General features: G+C 37.4%; 1 protein-coding gene across 1 annotated transcript in view; it reads right to left on the reverse strand.

Moving 5' to 3' along the window:
• Positions 1-1,077: 1,077 nt before the first annotated feature.
• The window catches only part of AGMO (alkylglycerol monooxygenase), a 194,389-nt gene continuing 174,001 nt past the window's right edge, over positions 1,078-21,465 (reverse strand). The window contains exon 14 of the mRNA XM_009648171.1: positions 1,078-1,158. Within this exon, the coding sequence (XP_009646466.1) occupies positions 1,078-1,158 (81 nt within the window). The remainder of the gene's footprint in view (positions 1,159-21,465) is intronic.

Raw genomic sequence — 21,465 nt, forward strand, 5'->3', positions numbered from 1 at the left:
GAATGGGAAAAAACCCGAATCCAAACTTAAACCCATTTTTTAATCCAGGTATTATAGCTAGTTTGAAGCATGCAAGACAGCCTACATTTTTTAGCTACTTGACTTTAAGCACTTCTAAAAGTCTTGGAGCCAAATAAAAAGTTGGAAGACTGTGAGGAAAGAAAAACAACCTAGCTCCAGTATTTTTGCCAGTCCTGCTGTTTGGAGACTCCCTTTACCATTTGTATTTAATTTTCCTATCTTAGTACAAACCATCTTTCCAACAGCTCCTGAAAGACAAGACGTGCATTTCCCCTGAGATCACCCCAGCAGGAAATTACCAGAAATTAAGGGCCCAGCCTTGCAAATATTTTGTCACGTGAGTAACATTAGTCAATGGGATACCCATGTGTAAGTGCTGGCTTGATCAGTATCTGAAGTTGGCAACTGCAGGTGTACTCCTTAAATAATTCAGTCTAAACTGCAAGTCTGCACTATGCAGCACATACATCAGCCGATTTTATTGAAGATGTTTCAACTCATACTAGTTTGAGTTACTTTATCATGCTGTTTTTAATAATTTTCTTGCCTTGACTACTCATACTCATGTAGCTGTATGTTATGAACACCGAATTGGGCATGACATTGGGATTCTAGTGTAATTCAGTCATTACAGAAAAACTGACATTCACATATGTTTACATTTAGCCTCAAGAGGAAGACAGTTAGTCACTTTAAACAGGTTACAACAAATATGATTTTAATTATTCCTCTAGTGAAAAATACTTTTCACATATGTTTACTAACAAAATCTCTGCAAAATGCAATTAGTTTTACATGGTTTCTAAGACTTTGTAATCCTTTGAATGTAAAAATTTATGCAGTGAACAAACATTTGACTTAAATTGGGGGGAAATTAAATATTTTTTTAAAAAATCAAATAAAAATTAATACATGTCCTAATGCATCTTTCAAACCTTCACACAAAATCACGAACCTCTCCTATCAGTAAGATTCATGGTTGATTAATTCCAAGGAACTTAGAAGGTTATTCCAAAGTGCTGTTTCCATAATTAAAGTGATGTTAGATCTGTTCTTTCAGTGTTGTTTATCTTTGGGTGAAGTGATCTGCTTCATAATTTGGATTCCCCAGAATGCAGCGCAGAGGGAAAACAAGACCTACAATACAGAATTTAAAATGAGAAACATTATATAAGATCTTTAAGTTATACTTGCCTGTAAATATAATGAACGGGTGAAGACAGAGAGCTCTCAAGTAGAAAAATTATACAAGAATTCTAGGCATACTGATAAATTCACTTTAGAAATGTATGCTGTCTTTTTTCTATTACACTTTATTGTGTACATTCTTGTTTGAATTTGTTCTTTCTGAATGCTACCAAAACAAAATAACTGGCAAAATCTGCATGACCTTCCCTACTTTGTAATTGAGTTTGTATTTGGAGTACACAGAAGCATATATAACAAACAGGACAATAACACCAGCTGTGACAGAAGGTAGGTGAAAAAATGTTAACTGTATTTTCAGCAAATAGTCTGAAGAATGCTGACATTTTAAGTTGCATGGTAGGGTACAAATACTCAAAGTAGCCTTAAATAGAATCTATGGCAAAAGAATTGTTCTAGCTGCAGTAGAATAGATCAGTACTTACTTCCAAACCTGCTACTTATGACGAGATATAACCTAAATTGTAAATAACTTAAAGACGTAATACTCTCCGTCTTGTCCTTGGCTCTGTGCATCTTTTTTCTTTTTTTTAGTCAGTGAATTTTAACGAGAGATCTAATAATTTTTTTCTTTAGTTTATTTGCTGAAAAATGCTTTGGGATGAGCAGGAATACTTGCAGGGTAAAGTCTAATTCAGGTAACATATTTGTCAAAAAAACCAAGAAAGAAAGCAGGATAAAAAGTGTGTACATGTGTATGTATGTGAAATTTTGTACTTTAAATTTTCTGAAATAAATATTTGTCTTTCACATAGAAAAACTTACCTTAGAAAACTGCAAAATTAAGGCAGTAATGGGTTACTGAAGTCAGGGAAAAGTTTTATTGTGAGTTAAACAAAACATTCAATTTATACTGAAAGATATTTTGTTCAGGTGATCTTTTTGTTTGAAGGGACAGAGAAAACTGAAATGAAAAGGAATTTTGGGGTCAGATTATAATTTTTTTTTTTCAGGTTAATCTGTAATCAAAAGGTACTGACTAGGATACCTCCAATTTTAACACTGACATAATTCAACATTCAACATTTAACAATGCATGGCCTAAAATCTACTTCTGTCCTCATCTACACAGTCACTCACCAAAGTACAAGATCTGAATATCCAGCATAAAAAATAAATTACCATAATACCTAGAAGTTACCCATTTTGCACTCATTGAAGGGAACATGACAGGATTAGGTCTGAAGCCTCTCAGAACCTGTTTGGTTTCACGTAATCTATACAGTATGTACACAGTAGCATGAGATGGAAATAGCACAATGTATTGGTAAGTAGAATTCCAATCTAATAAAAAACATCCAATCCCCATTCAACCTCTATTAAGACAAATTCCCTTTGACTATTTTCATTGAATGCTTTAATTCTACTTGAGCAAGGGTAGGCTTTTAACTGTGTTTAAAACTCCTGATGACACTGTTGGTACTGTATTTGTGGTCCCATTTGTAAGAAAGACTCATAAAATTCTTACCAAGTACTTATTTATAAGAGTTTCAGACATTTAGGTATGAAAGATTTAACTTTTTTTTTTTTTTTTCTTGCATTATCACAAACACCTTGTAAAACTGCATAGCTCTATTTTACAGCCATGGAATGGAAAGACTTTTTAAGCAGTGCTGCAGGCACATTCTCTCCGTGTTTTGTGAGGTACTTTATCTCTATGCTGAGATGCCCCACAGAAGAAAAACAACTACAAATAACTATCTGTATTGCTGATCTGGCTGTTATGTAATTGGGATGAGTGTGAATCGTGACATACATAAAATGATGACTTACACATAACATGCTCTTATTGTAGAAAAATTCTTTGTCACGCTGTCTCCAGAAACAGATCTTATCCACTTGTCATAATTAGTACTTCTCTGACATGTAACTAAACTCTTTTCATTCCTCACCTTAAAAAGATTGCTCCTACTCCTGGAAGATGCATTAAAAATAGAAGTACTTCATTTTCTGAAGAAGCACGTTTAAGCACATTTAATGACTGAGGTGCAGGGCATTTGTAGGGAATTAATGACTGCTGGGAGATGATGATCACCTGAAGAAGCACAGCCATGGGCCATTAAGCCCCAGGAAATGTCCTCAGCTAAAGATGGTTATTGCTATTATAGCCCGAAAATGAAAAAAACATCTCGGGTGAATTTTTCTTTTTGAAATGGAGTGATGCAGTTTCTTCTTTCGTAATTAAATTCTTCATTGTGAATTTCTTAAAGCATGCAATCAATGCTTGTGGGGGCATATTTCAAATTGCAGTTATTACATCCAGAATGAAAAAGCACATACTGCACACTGTGGATCTGCAGAGCTAGTTTGGCTTCGTGATTCTATAGAAGTATTGATTCGCTGCCTATCAGTGTCAGGATTGCCAGTACTCGATGGAAAGAACGTATTCATGAAACGATAATGCTACAAGGTTGTGGGGGACGGGGTTTGAGGAAAACTCAAACATCAGGGAAAAAAATTAAGGGGCCACATCCTCCCTTGCATGACAGCAAATCTGGCTGGCTCTACTGCTATAATGCTGACCTAACCTGAGCCGAGCCAGCTGTATGGGGCTACTAAGCAGAAACTCACTATGTAGGTTGGAGTTCAGTTTCTTTTGACTGCTGCTACAGATTTTGAAGTTACAAGGCTCGACCCACTTGAATGAACATTGCAATCAGGTGATGTTGGCAATGGAAAGCAGAGACAGTACGTGCCAGAATTTTGAGCAGACAATAGTGTAGGCAGCAGGAAGCACAGAAGAGCATTCTACCAGGTGACCTAAACGATAGTTGACTGGTATTTTTCTAATGCCTTTGGGAAAACATATTTCCTGAATCCTACGTGCAGATATTTTGCATTTTCTGTTCAAGTCTCTCACACTCTAACCGGTTGGGTTTTGGCTTTGTTGTTGGGGTTTTTTTCCCCCCCCTCGTTCCTTCTTTTATTGTCCAAACCAACTAATATTTGTCCCTCAATAAAAATATTCACATTTAATTTTCCTAATTAGGGTGGTTTTGAAATAAAAAGATAGAATTAAATGGTATACTTTTTCTATTTTTACACTGAGAAAAGTTCCCCCCCAAACAATATTACATAAGAACAATAGTTTAACTTCTGTATTCAAATGAAAAATTACTGTGGACAGTGGTCATATATGGAACAACTAGGCCCAAAAGCAAATTCCTTACAACCATACATACATCCAGCAAATTTAAATGCAAACTTTTTGCCACTTCAATATAAGCACTTGTTACATTTACCTGTTCAAGTAACTACAGATTAATTATAGACTGCGCTTTAGACTGCTGGAAGAGGACAGTCCTCTTCCAAATATTTACATTTCCTCCTTTCATACAGTCTTTCTATTTCCATAAAACCCCTGTTCTCTCCCTGAATAAGCTTACAGAAATGTAAATAACATTCTTCACAAGAAAAAAGATAGCTTAACTTAATGGAATGACTACAGGACTGAGTCTGCTCTTCACAGGAAATCCCCACTGGAGTGATCGAAGTTTATTAGGCTGTGAACTACTTTTAAATCATTAGCTAAATTCAGGCACCCACTTCTGCACGACTAGCTTTGTTGTTGATCACTAATGTTACTTTCTGCCATTTTCTCTTTTGTAACGGCTTTGTATATCTGAGTTGCCTACACATAGCATCTTTCCTCTTTCAGATTTCATCTGGGTTTAGACATTGGTCTAGAAATGCAGGAAAATGTCCAGATAGCCCTGCCTTAAGGAGGGGGACGAGGCTTGAACCACAAGTCCTCACATCCCTTCCTACCTAAATCATTCAATGATTCTCTGACATCTCATATTCTGCCCAGACGTGTTCACTCCAAATTTTGCTGAAGAGACAGTGTGCAACTGTGCAACAAATTGGCTATATCTGGGGTACAACATCATGTGAACAGGTGTGGTTTTGATGCTGAATTCTCTGAACACTTCTGCGCTGGGTAGTGTATCCCTAGCTCTAGAGAGGGCTCAGGAAGATCAGCACATCCATGTACTTCACTAGGTTGGCTGTTCACATCATAAAGTGGACCTGGTACTGGCAAATGCAATAAACAATGAGCCCTCGCAACAGAGAATTGTTTAACTGATACTGCAAATCAAACATGATTAAGGTTCTTTTTATATTCTTTGTCTACAAGTCTGGACATGGCTTCTTCAAAGGCACCAGAAATAATTTCACAATATCAATATTAATGATAGAGTGATATGTAGACTTTATTTGAGAAGGCTGTGTCTGGGTATTGTGATTATCCTTTTCTAGTAAAGATGAAGATCATGAACTGATAAAACAGTTAATAAAAAATACTAGTATTAATAACAAAATGGTTGAATAAACTAGTCCAGATTTCACAAGTACCTAAATGGTGCCATTTTCACTAATGCCATCACTGTTTTCCCACTTATCTACACAGGACTGCTTCGGGTGCTGAACTACACAGAGGAGATAGAAATTCTATGGCTCAGAAGTGGGGAAAGAGGCTCAATACTTCTGGAAGCCAGGATTTGGGTAATAAATGCATGGATCTTCATTCTCAGTGCAATGTTTTAAGATGAGCAGTCTGAGACTAGTAGAGAAATGCCATGGCATTAACAGCAGATCCAGAAATCACTAATCTTGTGCAGCGCACAGATCAAGAAGATTGCACAAGCAAAAAAGTTGGAACAACAATACCTGGAAAGGGAAAGCAAAAACCAAGCAGGGTCCTTCTCTCTGTGATGCCTTCCATATACTTGGAAATATATGGAGAAGGAAGTGAGAAGTAGGTTTGGTTTTTTTTTGGTGAACTGTGGATTGAAGGGAACAGGGACACCTATGATAGTTGTGGCTTCACAGCATTTGTCTGAGATTTCTGCAAAAGTAGCAGGATGTCTGGAAATTCTCCATAATGGTTCATGACACACATTCAGACTATTGGTGCAGTACATATCTTGCAGATTCAGCATGCCCCTGACATAGAAAAATGTGTGTATTAAGAGACTGTATCTAAGACCAAACAGGCAGTCAAATATTTTCTTGTCTCAAATTGTGCGGGGCAAAGGGGGAACAGAGAGAACCAGGGTGAGCCCTGTGGAGGCGGGGCGGTGGGCTGCCTCCTCTGCTTCTTCTGGTGGGCAACAACTGAGCACACACTGGTCAACCGGCATTCACGGAGGGAATGCATGATCGCTAAAGACCCTTGCTGCTCCACTGACACCCCCCAAAGTTAATTCAAGAACTTTCTAGAACACTTGACTGTGCAGAAGCAAGACGGTTGCCACCTCAGGGGCGGTCTAGGACTAATGTGAATATACAAGAATGAGCACATACTTTTTGCCTTGTTGACCCATCACCTATGGATCAAGACTCCAGAACAAGACAAAACCACAGGATCCAAGGAGGTGATATCTTTCCACCACACTTTCCCTATTCTCTCTCTCCTTCCCTTTCTCTTGCTCTCTCTTTTCTTGTTTAGCTGGTTCCCTAACTGGCTTAGCTAATTCTGCCTAAATTTTTTGGCAATAAAAACTTTCCTGTGCCAGAGCCTTTTACTCACAAAGTTTGTTAACTGTTGCCTATAAATTGTTTTGTAGCCTTCCTCTGAGTCATTTCTGTGACTCGACCGGCTTTGTGGCCCTGCTGCTCATGGGTCAGCTCTCTTGTCGGTGCTCCTCTCGGGGGATGACAGAGATTCACCTCCCTCGTCACCTGCCAAGTGGGTCGAGACGGATTTTTGGTACACACAGGATTGAACCAAGTATCTTCAGCCCCCCCAAAGCATATTGGCAGTTCACTCACAAACTGGTTTCTTGATGTACCTCATTAGTTTTATACTTCATTATTAAGAGATAATGCGAAAATAATAGGGAAGTGATATACGCATCTCCTTCCTATTCTGATAAATGTTTTAAACATTCCTTCTTTTATTAAAATATGGTCTGAGACTCTAAAGCTAGATAATGCACAAAAACATAGGCTGAAAAAGCCCCCATACTTTAAAAGGCTTATATTACCTATCCAGGAAAGACAAAGAAAGATCTGGAGAAAGGATACATATTCCTTTGTTGCTTTCACAGCTGGGCACATCCCCAGTATGAAATCAAGTGCACTGCAGAGATGCCTGAGCTAGCAAGGACATAAGCTGCTAAATCTCTCTCAGCACAGCACTAGGTTGACTCTGGCTTTTCTGGCATTGCACACAGGCTAGTAAGTCACATCCCTCAGCTAAATACACAGGGATTTTTACACAGGCAGTGCGACTGCAGTTATATTTAGACCTAAAATGGCTTATGTGCATCCAGCATGGTATCTTGCATCATGTTCTTCACTCAGGAGAAACCAGCCTGCTGCCTCTCAAGTTGCTTGTGTAGATATATGCATGCTAGTGAACTGTTACCTATGAAATTCCTTCTCTCATGGGTCACATGATTAATCCACAACCTAAGCACTAGGATTAGGAAGGTTTTACCTCATTCCCCAAGAGACAAAAAAATCCGCTAACGTGGGAAGCTTTGCTGTCAGTCATGTGAATAGGAACTCCAAAGCATGTTAATAATTATTAAATCTTCACCTTGTGATGAGCTAATGCAAGCTGGAGATGGTATCAGTGTTATACTCACTAACATATACATAAACTCTCTGCATCTCTTCAGTATGAAATTTGTTTTAAAATATTTTATTGAAACATCTGAGAATAGTTCCCACAGTAAGTTACCAAATTCCATCTATAAATTCCTAGATCGTTCTTAAATGTTTAGCAATTTCAAGTTGTCCCCAAAGTAAAACCAGGTTAAACACAAAAAGTCTTCTTAGATGTACAACAAACATTTAAAAATAACTTCTGGACCAAGTCTGTTTCATTGTTTTGCAAATACATTGTAAAAAAATTATTTAGAATTATAAATTGTCAGTTGTCATCTGAGCTTAAAAGTTTCATAAAACCTGTAAACACATTCCAGAGCATAATAATATTTTAGAATTTCTTTTTATTGTTCTTTCATATTGCTTTAGTTTCCTTTTTGACAACACAGTACTGAAAAACAAGTTCAAAGACCAACAGTTTTAGAAGACCTTAATTCTGAATACCAACTTTTTTATTTTAAATATTCTGCAATTTTTCAGCCTCCATTTTCCCTCAAAGTTGAGAAACAACAGGCATGGAAATTTTCTCAATTATTATACTTTAAATGAGCGATTGAAAATAAAGCTTTCATAAAAGTTAAGAAGACAAAACTTACTCAAACTGTAAACATACCAGTCTAATCTGTTGCAGGCTAAGAGGATGAATGAGATTGAAAGAATTATTAATAGCTGTTCATTGCAGAAATTAAATATTTGAGATAGTCCTGGCTAAAGCTGTTGAGTTTATTTTCTTAAACATTTAAACAGGAAATGTACCCATTGAGATGAAATATCTCATTTACTTTTATGCCTGTCAGCAGCTGTAGCATAATTACATACACCCCACCGCATCACTTACAGCTCAAGCACAAGTTGGAGGGTAAAACAGACATCTGCAAAGAACTATTTCACTTTATAAGATATTATTTAAATTATATGTAAAGAGCATTTTAATCTTCCTTATTCAAGAAATATGAAGCTCATACTAGTTTAATTGATAGTTTACTGCAGAGACCTTGCCGAGACCTTGGTCTTGCACATGGGTCAGGGCAATCCCAAGCACAGATACAGGCTGGGCAGAGAATGGATTGAGAGCAGCCCAGAGGAGAAGGACTTGGGGGTGTTGATGAGAAGCTCAACATGACCCAGCAATGTACGCTTGCAGCCCAGAAAGCCAACTGTATCCTGGGCTGCATCAAAAGAATCATGACCAGTAGGTCGAGGGAGGTGATTCTCTCTGTCTACTCCACATTTGTGAGACCTCACCTGGAGTACTACCTCCAGCTTTAGGGCCCCCAACATTAGAAGGACATGGAACTGTTGGAGTGAGTCCAGAGGAGGGACACAAAGTTGATCAGAGAGCTGGAGCACCTCTCCTGCGAAGACAGGCTGAGAGAGTTGGGTTTGTTCAGCCTGGAGAAGAGAAGGCTCCCAGGGACACCTTACTGTGGCCTTTCAGTACTTGAAGGGGGCCTACAGAAAAGCTGGAGAGGGATATTTTACAAGGGCATGTAGTGATAGGACCAGGGGTAATGGCTTTAAACTGAAAGAGGGCAGATTTACATTAGATATAAAGAAGAAATTCTTCACTATGAGGGTGATGAGGCACTGGAACAGGTTGCCCAGAGAAGTTGTGGATGTCCCATCCCTGAAAGCGTTCAAGGCCAGGCTGGATGGGGCTTTGAGCAACCTGGTCTAATGGAAGGGGTCCCTGCCCATGGAAGAGGGTTGGTTCCTTCCAACCCAAACCATTCTATGATTCTATGATCTTATATTTAACCAATTTTAAATTGTTAACTTAGGCTTAAAGAATTGAATGCTTTTAAGTGCAATACTCTATGCAAGAAAGACTGGATGTATATTTCTGGGATAAGAGGAAGGGTATTCTTTTTACACAGTCATGGGTTTAAGAAAAGTTTAGGTACCATACTGCTTAATCCTGCTTTGATGTAAGTTTTTACTTAAAACATAGGGCAAATTCATTTAAAGGAGCTCATGCAGGAGGGCCCTCTCCTTTATGCCTGCATCCTTGCTTAAAAATATGGGAAAATTACAGCTACAGGAAAAAAAATATGGTAGTTTGAACACAGAAGAAAAATTGCTGCACATAATATTTCAGAAATTGGACTGGATATTACCTAGCTGTGTAACATTCACCAAATAAGCATCTATAGAGATAATCCCTTAATTTTTATGTCAGTTTAATACAATACTATACTGACATTGCAGGAAAAACATGAGGTAAGTCAGTGTCCAATCTCTCCATCATTAGCAGACATAAAATATTGTATGTTTCTACACAGATGGTTTAATTTCAGAGCGTGGCTATTGTGTGTAAGCACCCTGGCGCGGTGGTGAACAGAACCAAGAGCACTCTGTCAGACTGGAGAGCTCTGACAAAGGTGACTGCAAAGTGGAAGATCTCTGCTCACTGGTATACTAAATACCCTCCTGAGAGAAAGTTGACTAGGTATGAGCTCCAAAATGGGAATTTTTCCATTGTGTGGGGAAAAAAAAAGATATTAAAAAAATAATCCCAGCCTTTAACTATAACCCACAGACATTAGATCACTGACGGGAAAAACTTTGCTGCAGATGTTGAAAAGAAGTTATGGGAAAAAGCTGGCTACTGTGACTAACGGCAAATGTGAAAGAAAGAAATAAGAATGTGCAGAGAGGGATAAAACAACTGAGTGACAAGCAGAAAGGATTTCCAGCACAGTGAACAAACACCAGAAATGTATTCAAGAAAGACAGAGGAAGATCAAGGCTAAAAGTCATTTGAGACAAAGCTTGCTCTTAAAGCCAATCTATCGTAAGGAGAAATGAAACCTTTCATTGAAAAATGGAGAACATAGAAGGCTGTTCTTAGCACAAAAAACCTCAACCCAAACCAAACCAATGAAACAAAAAAACCAAAAAACCAAACAAAATGATCAACTTCTTAACAAAGGAAATGGGTTAATATTCATTGCTACCATGAAGGAAAAATCTTGCCAGAACACACCCATCCTTCTGTTCAACCTTCTTCTGAGGCCAAAAGCAGTAAACTGTGACTGGTTTTAAGTTCCAAGGAGAAGAAAAATGTGCTGAGGTCAGTCCAGCCCTCTGTCCATCCCTTTACATGGAAAAGTAGATCTCCTTCTGGCTATTGGTGTCTCTGTTTCTTGCCTGTTCTCAAGATACACTTCCTGTGTTCTGGCTTGCTGCTTCTATTCTTGTCCAGGGAAACTCCCATTCCCAACACTCACCATCTTTTGATTATCAATATTAACCACAGATATATTCAAATGGGCTAAAAGATTGATATCCCTACTCATTACGACAAGCCAATGTAGTTGTATTATTTAATTAGCGTATAGAAAAAGAAATAAAATTAATGGAAGTAATCCATGTGACTTTCTACTGGGAAAATTAGGGGAATATGGTCTAAATGAAACTTCTGTGTGGAGGGTACAGCACTGAGCAGAAAAAGAAACCTCCAGAAAGGAAGAATCAATTATTGTATCACAAAATGAGAGGGAAATCAGAATTCAGATGAAAAAGAAAGCAGGTATAACATAACATTTCTAAAATAAAAAAAACTATGAAACATCTTTCTTTTCCTGGAAAATAGGTGATTTCATAATGGTTTTAAAAAAAAATAAATCTGGAGATACTGAAGAAAATGTGTAATTTAATAGAAATGGAAGATACAAGACTTAAGAGAAACCAAACATACAAATATGCAGTGAGGGGCAATCATTAGTCAGGAATGCATCAGAAAAAAAATTGGAGAGTTGGAGCAGTTCACAAAAAAACCATGTCTAAACCATACAGTGCTGACACAAAAAGATGCCAGTATCCATGTGGAAGATAACAGAAGCATTTCCTGTACACCGTAGGTATTGATCCAGCCTACTGAAAGGTGATGAAGTCTTTAAGGAAAGCACAGATAAGCTAGATATAGTCATGAAGTAGACACAAGAATCATAAAAGGTTTAGAAAAGTTGACCTGTAAGAAAGCTTGAAGCAATTCTGCCAAGTCTTCTTGAGAAAAAAAAAAATACTCAGGAGGCGCAGTAAGATCAATCTTCTGACATGTAAAAGGACAATACAAAAAGAAAAGAAGATGATAAGCTACTGCTTGGCGTAATAAAAACAGTAAAAAATCTTTTTTAACTAAAATTTTCATTAGATAATAGCTGTCTATAACAATGGTATAGCACTGGAATCACCTATGTAAGGAAGCTGCGAAAGGCATGTAACGGTTAGATACGCATGTGTCTATGGTGCTGCTCTCCTTGATCCTTCTTCAGGGCAGGCTCCCCACCAGCCCTGGGGTATTTGTTTATTCACAATGAATACAAAGGGACTCTTCACCTCTAACTAACATTTGCTAAGATCTACATTGCCAACAGTGGTTAATAAAGGTGAGACTGCTTTGCACATGGAACCAGCATTACTTAGCAACTATTTTTTTGCAATAACCAACCTTGTGCAAGACTTCACAGATTTCATTCTCAGATTTGGCTGTCACCCTAGTAAAAGGACGAAAAGTAGGATCTGCTGCTTCTTTAATATTTTTTTTTTCAGTTTCTGGCATTGGACAGGGTTGAACCTGCTTCCCGTCAGAGTAGTCATAGGATTATTACATTTAGAGATCAGTTTACATTGGCTCTTCAGACTATAGCTGATGGCAGAAGCATGAGCTAGCTCACTCTTATTTTACACTCAGAATACCCTCTACACTAAAAACATGGGACTGCATCGTCAAAATCATCTGCCTTTAAGACTGTGAAAGAATAATCAAGGCGTTGCTGTAAAAGCCTGGGATGCTGGGATATTCAGTTTGCATTCTTTGCCATAGATTAGGCAAGATGCTTAGCTTTTACAGCTCCTTAGCTGCAAAACAGACAATGATTCTGTTTCCCCCAAAATGACGTACTTTCCCATCCCTGTCTTGCTAAAAACTGATAGTTTCATTCACTGCAGTAATTCTGTGAAGACAAAGATGTGTCAAAAAGACATAAATTTGGTCTTCTGTGTTTTTCTTCTCTGACAAATTGCATATCAATAATCCTGAAATTGTACTTTTTTTTTTTTTTTCATCTCAACAATGATGTACTTGGATAAACACAACGGACATCCTTAAAAATCAGATAATTGCATTTATTTCTTCTATGGCTCCAGCTATTGAGCAATCTTAGTTCCATAACTCACGGCACTGACCACATGAAGAGCTAAAAATGGTGTGAAAATTTGTTTCCATCTCATGATTACACTGGTTTTAAAAAAAAAAAAAAATAAATAAATCACAAATCACTATATCATTAACACTTGCAGAATGTTGGAAAAAATACCAGTCCAGGTTTCAGTTTTATAGAAATAGATCCTCTTCTTATTCTAAGTTTTTGGGGATTTTTTGTTTTGGTTTTTTTTCTTCCCCTATGTTGAATCCTAGATTAAAAAGGATGTTGTGCCCTAAATATGCTTGTCTTGGAAAGGCTACTTGGTATTGTTGTATTTGTATGTCAAAGGGAGGACTGAAGTCTCAACAATTGTTAACCTCTCCCATGGTGTGCTAATAAAAGGTCAGAGGTCCACATGTGGCTTGCAGCCTGGGGAATTTCTCTCAATGTTCTGCCAGGGATGGGACCGCCCGAATGGTTTCTCTCATAAGTTTTAAGCCATAAACTGCATCCTACTTGGCTTGCTGTGCCAAAACTGGACCCAAGGGTATCCAGATTCTTGGCTGATGGGAAAAAATGAGTGCTTCCTATGGAAGCCACAGCTGTTTTCCTGAGAGAGAGAGAGCACAGATGCTCAAATATTTCTCTACTTTCCGTTCCTGACTACCTGTTCTGGCAGCAGTTCCAAGAAAGGGGAAGGACAGAGGCAGGCATCCAGCTGCTTTCAATAAGCCTTGGCAGCCCAGGTACTGATTGCCTAAACACTAAAAATGTTCAAAAATAATTTTTTCTGGATTTCAAACTATAAAAAAGGTGACAGCATGCACTAATGCTCCCCATCTTTCCATTCTGAACAGAAATTCAGTGATCAGGATAAAGACCTTAATTATGGAAGCAGAGACTATTTTAGGGGAAAAAAAAAATTAAACTGCACACTATTGAAAAGATATCACTCAGAAATGTGTGTGTGTATCTATATATATAAATATATGTGCACAGAAATTCAAGTGCATATGAGAGATATGTATATCCTATGAATTTTCCAGAAAGATTTGTTTCTTCCATCAGACTGTAGGCTGAATGTCATAATATGGATCTGATTTTGAATTGTGGGGCCACATTTATCCCTAGTGTAACTCTGAAGTCAAAAAAAATACATATGCAAAGTTATATTATACATTGATTTGGCCAAGAATTGTATATAACATCAGCTACCTCATAAATTTCATTGAAATTACATTACCTTAGGATGTGGCTTATGATACTGTTTAGTAATTATTCATGCCATTTTTTTTGCCTGTATGTACTGATGTCCAATGATCTTTTCATAGATATACTTGATTAAAACTACATCTAAAAGTATATCGAGGTGTATATTGCTTCTGTTCTGGAGAGGTTACATAGTGGATTTGAAGCCCTTATATTGACACCCTTCAACATTTTTCTCCAGTTCTACTTTTTGAAGTATTACATACTTATTTCTTAAATTGACTTAATTAGTCCAATTAACGCAGAGTTAATTAAGTAAAAATGGATTCTTAGGTAGTTATACCTGATATGTAAACAGCAGAAGAGCACATATGTAAGACTGTAAAAGCCCTGGATTTAATGGTTATTCATTGCTCAGTGAATCAACAGAAGCACTATCAGTTAATGTTGCAGACCACTAGTTTATTTGCTTATTTTAAGGACAGCTCTGTCAGTCTGGTTCATGGCTGCACCTGTTTGCTACCTGCAGTGCTCATCAGTCATTGCCTGCCTCTTCTGTCACAGAGTCTCTTCCTATGAAATGAAGAAACTTCTGTCTATCCACAGGGAAAGTAAGCAGATGATCAATGTTGCCTGCAAAAAGCTTTGGGGAAGTGCTTTGGGAAAGATCGGCTCTATAAAAGTGGTAATTCTCCCCAACAGACTATCAAAAAGGCATTGTCCCCACAAGACATCTGAATGATGTTTGCTTAAAGATTTGCAGCAGGCTACTTGAACAGCCACCAGCCCGTCTTCCCCAGGGCTCTCCCTCTTCACCCCACTGTTCATCAAGGCCTTTCATGTACATTCAGTCCCGAAAATTTTGTGGTTGTTTTTGTCTTGATCACTTCCTAGGCATCAGACACCTATTTCTACTTCAGTTTAATGTTCAAACTATGCTACCGATGTTCTTGCACTAGGAGCTAAGCTGCTCTCCTAGCCAGTACATTCCCCAGACAGAGCAATACCTTTGGCTTGACAGCTTCCACAAAGGCATTCTGTAAGAGGGTCTCCGAGCGCTCCTTCAGACCAGAAAAGCTTTAAAGCTGGTGAAGTCAAATCTAGCATGGTAGATACAATATTTCTAAGCCATAAGGATAAGAAGTTGGATACACTCTGAGTGGTGATCTCATAGTTCAGCCATGCAGGCTGCTGCTCCCCACTTAGCGGTAGAAAACACCAGCAAGATGGATCACGTAAGAATCCCTCTAGGAATGGAATAAGAGGAAGAAAGTGGTTTTGCTTGACCAAACCATGAGAAGTCAGAGAGTCTGAGCTGGTAAGGAAGTCACAAGTTCAGAAAAAGAACTACTGTATATAAGCCACACCTTACCCAGAACTGTTCAAACAGGGGAAAGATTTATGGGAATTTCACTGCCTGTGCTATACACTAGAGCTTGGTTCTGCCTTGTCTCACTTTCTCCATTGCAACTCATTCATTGCACTTCCAAAACAGCCAGTGCCTGACCTTTCTGCTTTCTCATCCAAGTATTTATTACATAGGATCTGATAACCTAGCAGCTAAAAAAGTGACCAATCCTCACTTTTCTCCAAACTAAGTGACAGAGGTCTTTAAAAATGTCAGATAGCTGCCCAAGATAAAGTGTCCATTTGTGACAATAAGAATCAATCCCCCCAAACCTATTTAAGTAAGAATGTAATCATTTTCAATTGTTCATTAGGGATCAAAGAGGTTTTGCTGATGCCTAATTATCTTAGAATTAACCTAGGTAATAGTAATATGTTTATCTCTAGTTTTAGTTTAGTTGTTTGAAATATTTTCCTGTACTAGCTCTTTTAATTATTTTTCTACCCTTTGACTGACTCATAATGAATTATGCAATTTTTATTGAAATTATCTCCTATTTTTATATTGTTCAAGCATTCTCAGAATAGAAGCTTTTTGCAGTTACACATATACATCAGCCAAATCATACTTTCAGCAGTACTATAAAAACACGACATAACTTTTCTTTTTTGTTGAAAGCCTGCATACTTAAGTACTGAATCATACAGAAAATATGGAAAATAAGTATGTTATCATAAAAATCATTAAAGCAGGAGAATGAAAGGGGACAGGGTTGCAGAAGTGTAGACACACTTCTGACAAATTCATATATATGTGATGTAAGATCTAATCTTGCAACTCTTACTCACAAAAGTAATCTTACTGAAGTCTATAGGAGTATGCACATAAAAAATACAGGATTAACCCTGAAAGCCTGAAACAAATCCACTTATTTTTTCAGCTATGAGAACAAATATTGCATCATAAAACAAATGATGTCCAGATGAGTAAAATAGCTTAGCAACAAGATAATCTTATAGAAGACTTATAGGCACGTCTATAGTGATGACAGATAATAGAACCTGAGGAGAGGCTATTACAGACAATTTGGAGTATGGCATTGAGTCTCCTCCTGATTGTTAAAGAAATTATTGTCAGATTCTGCAGGAAGATTAGTCTGTATCTAAAGGGATTTACTACTGATATCATAATAACACCATCAGAGAGAACAGATTTTTGGAATAAAGGAGAAGCTAACTAGTTTAAAAAGTGACTTAAAAACACCTCAAGCTGCCACTAACCAGGGAAAAAGAAATGAAAGAGCTATCCATAGACTGAAAAAAAAGCTTATCACAGTCTACAGTATTACACAAATGCATTCAGGAACAAAGGCAAAAATGAAGAGGAACCAAACAAGTCTGGACACAGATGTTGTATTTTTGATTAAACAAACGTGAGTTCTTCATTAACTAAACCCACACTACAATTTAATTTAAATGCATAGGTTTGTTCTAGCTGTAGCTGGTAGCTTTCTGTGGGACATTATTACAGGGCTGATTCTGATCCATGAAAGGGCAACTGGATCAGTATGCTTTACCGTGCTCACCAGGCCACAAGCCATGCTAAAATATTGGGGAACTGTAGCGTGGGAGGTGGCTCCCAGAGGGTCTCTGCATCCGCTCAGGGTGAGCTGGACCTGGCACCTTCCACAGGCTGCTATGGAGCAATGGCAAAGGCCACTTTACAATGGTATCCCTATGTACAGTTTCCAAAACAGGCCTTGAAGGGGCTTATTGTAAAGTTCTTCTCCCACACACATCCATAATGAGAAGAAGTAATAATTGTAAAGTGAAAAATATATTTTTAATTTTTTTGTAATCTTGCCCAGTGGTTTGTCAGACTTATGAATTCAAAGTCTATTGATTCCTATGTGAATTTATATTTACTACTGAAATATAGTTGTCTGGAAAATGTGGGAGAGAAAGAAGTAACATTTATTTATACATCTTTAATATAGCTAACCAATTTTAGGGTAAAATATATTTGCAAAACCAATCAGACCTATATGAATGACTATCTCCATAATCCCATGTTCTCTTTGTGAAGCACTGTACTGGGATATATTCATTTAGAAAACAAATCAAATGAGAGTTCCATTCTGATAGTGTAAAACCTTAACCATTGAGTTGTGCAGAAGGTCTAGCTGATTAAAAATGGAATAAAATATGTAGCGTGACGTATATATCTGCAAGGAGGAAATAAGGGTAAACACGTATACATCTATCATTATTGTGTCAAAACGTACTGAAGCTCTTGTGTGGTATTGATATGACTGGAGCCTATTAGAGAGATGAGGAGTGGGAAGAAAGAATGTATCAGCCCAAAAGATATAACTGCAGATTTGAGTTTGCTTTCTTGATTTTTGCATTAAAAAATGGATTTGAAAATTATTTGTTTGCTACGTAAGGCACGTTTAGCTGTACTTTTAGAAGAATAATTTATTCAATACATTTCAACTCTTCTGTTATATACAATTTTTATGGAAACAGAATGACTTCACAATAAATTTATTAATCAAAATTATTTGTCTATTTCCTTATGGATTCTGCTTTTCCTACAGATCATGCTTTATTACAAATGCTTGATGTGTCTGCAGCAGATTATTAACTCAATTTTCTATTATATCTATGTTAAATGTGTGTCTAACCTTGTATGAAGACATCTTATTGTATTCCAGACAGCTGCCCTGAACAAACTTGACAAGGTGCTTGACAACTTTTGGGAAGGGAGTCCCTGAGAAGCCCCCCAGGAACTGCTTCTCATCTCCTGAGTCCAGTTGAGCCTATCTGCTCCATCAAGTCTAATACAACAGTTTTTACAGCTACATGCTCAGGTTTAACAGTATCCAACCACCTGGATTCTCCAGCTGCAATAATCAGATAGACATTGTTGACTGGGAACGCTCTTTGGCGATAAACACAGAGAGACTTGAATTCCTGTCTCTCAAGCCATAGCAAGCAGGCAAACCACTCTACCAGTGTTCTCTCAAATATGGTTCCTAGTTCAGGGAATGGTAGGTTTTCTAAGGCCTTACAGAGGAAAGAAAAGACTTGCAAACTGCCATCACCAGGTCAAACATATTATGGAAGAAGCACCATTCAGAAAGGATCAGAAGTTGCCTCATAGATGCAGAGTGGAACAAGGGGGCCTATTTACTCATATAGCAAATCAGTATTATCTTAATGTTAAAGAGATAACAAAAAGCCAAGAGATCAGCAGCATCCTAGCATTAGCTGCATGTTGGTAGATATCCCATGTTACTAACGTTACAAATCTAAAAAACCCAGGCTCTTTGGACACATCAGAAATAAACATACAAAGCACAGTGGACACTTGCCTCTTCCACAGAACAGCAGTAGAACTTCCATAACTTAATTTTCACTGCTCTCCTGAGAAAAATGCTCCTCACATACTGATGGTTATAACTCTTTGTAGTTCTGTCTCTTTCTCTGTTTTTCCCCCTCCACTGTTATACCCACCGTCCTGCTATTACACCAAGGCCCTCACCGCCAACAGCAATAAAAACAAACAATAAACCCCTGGTGTTTTAAGCTCTTCCCTCTTCAATCACTTCATGTTGTCACTCTGCCCTTTAAGTAGAGCAGCCTGTGGCAATCTCTGCTGGTACCTGTGTGCTGGTACCTGTAGTAGGAACTACATGCATGTTTTTCTCATGTACCAGCCTCTCACCCCTTGCATACACAGTTCCCATCAGCTCATGTTGGACCCCAGCCATGAATACATGGATGGTGATAACATATCAGACTAAATTACAGGGCAAAAAGGTCAGAAAGAATTTTAGCTAATGGAAAAAAGTATTAAGAATTTATATAGTCATCTCATTAAACTGCTTCTTAAGTGATAAGTTCTCTTTGAATAGAGAAAAAGGAACATGCCATTTATTTATATTAGTATATGATTGAAGGCCTGGAGGAAAATTGTGACTAAAAATTCAGGTTTCAACAAGTTTAGCTCATGGTTGAAAGAGAATAGCTTCTGGGTCAAGAAGAAAAGAAAAAAAAAAAAAAAACAACAAAAAAACCACCAAACCAGACGGATAGATAGACAGACAAGGAAGTGCAAATGAGGAGCTGACAGGTAGAGTGTAATTTCTTCTGCTTATCAAAAAAAAAAAAAAAAAAAAAAAAAACCAACAAAAAAACCACCAAACCAGACGGATAGATAGACAGACAAGGAAGTGCAAATGAGGAGCTGACAGGTAGAGTGTAATTTCTTCTGCTTAGGGCATTAAAGGACAAATATGGCTATTGCAAGTCACCTCTACACGAAGTGGACATGATGGACCAATTTGGAACTTGGATTGTTATCGCTGCTCAGGTATTATAGTGATGAGAACATTATAAACAAATATATATACACACTAGAAATCCATTCCATATATCAATTCCACAATATGAAACACAAATGTACAGGAGTTATAGGGGATATGGGTATTAAAAACATATGACTGGAAAAAGCTTCTGAATCAAGTTCAGTTCCCACAGTGATAAGAAACCACGCAAACAAGTATTTTGTTCAGAAAAACCTACAGAACATAACACAACCTAAAAATATTTCCCCAAATGCTTTGCTAAACTTTAATCTGTAATAAAATCACAAAATCTACAACTGCTATATACAACAAAAGTACCAGGGAAACCATAGAGGCACTCTAAGAAGCACACATAGAATGGGATTACAGATCCTCACATTCCTGGCTGTATGAGCCAGCTTTTCTCTTCATGCTCTAGCCAAAATCTAATAACATACTACAGAATAGAAATGTATTTTCCACACCAAAGTATCTGAAGTGACTAATGTAGCCTAGAGAGTGCTTTGGAATTTTCTGGGAGGAATATCTTATAAATTACATAGCATTATAGTAATCCACATAATTAATTTTTATATTTAATAATTCACATAATTAATTAATTACCCCTTGGAGCATTTGTGTGGTTTCTGTAAATAATTGTTTGGCCTGGTAATCCATCACAAAAGATTTATTGTGTACATTTATTTGTGGGATGCTTAGCTGAAGCAACACTCAATATCATAGTAATGAATGTAGAAAAAAAGACAGAAAACAAAACATGTATGTTAGGAATATATCCTTTAAAAGGTTTTGGTATAGATAGAATAGCAGTGTGGCATGGAACTGTAAGTAAAAGTGAAATCAATCAAAACAAAAGGATTTAGATAAATGGGTACAACATTTCAAGGAAATAAAATGCAGGTAGTAAGCTTCAGCTATAGTTCCTAAATCTCGTATTTTATCAGAAAACCCCCAAATCTCCAAATTAGAAAAGCAGTGTGGGGCTTTGTTGATACTAGCCATCTGAGGGGCTAATTTAGAGCAAGATATTTGTTCCTTTCATAAAAGAAACTAGAATTGCAGTTCAAAGAGGTGGTGGATCAGGTTGAAAAAAATTCTTTAAGAAATCATATATAATTTTATGAAACTCCAGAAGACTTTATTTTCTGAAACAGGTTTACAAGGAGCTTCAAATAGGTGTATCTGGGATATAAGGCTCATTAAGAAGGTTAAATTCCCTCTAAAGCTCCTTTCCCTGACAAAGCACTCTTGCCAGGTTAGTATGCTAAGGAGTGAGCATTGTATTTTGCAGGCCACATGACAGTGGCATGCTATGGAAGTTAATAATCTTTCCACATAGTCACAAAAATTAGTAGTTAAGTCATCAATCCCTATAAACTTGGCACTGAGAAAGTTAATAATCTTTTCACATAGTCACAAAAATTAGTAGTTATTTAAGTCATCAATCCCTATAAACTTGGCACTGAGAGGTGTTTTCATTTTTGTTTGGTGTTGCAACATCTCTATAGCAAGTATAGAGAAAAATCTTATTTAACTCTTTT

This window comes from Egretta garzetta, unplaced genomic scaffold (genome assembly GCF_000687185.1).
Source record: "Egretta garzetta isolate BGI_Z169 unplaced genomic scaffold, ASM68718v1 scaffold210, whole genome shotgun sequence".
Lineage (NCBI taxonomy): Eukaryota > Metazoa > Chordata > Aves > Pelecaniformes > Ardeidae > Egretta > Egretta garzetta.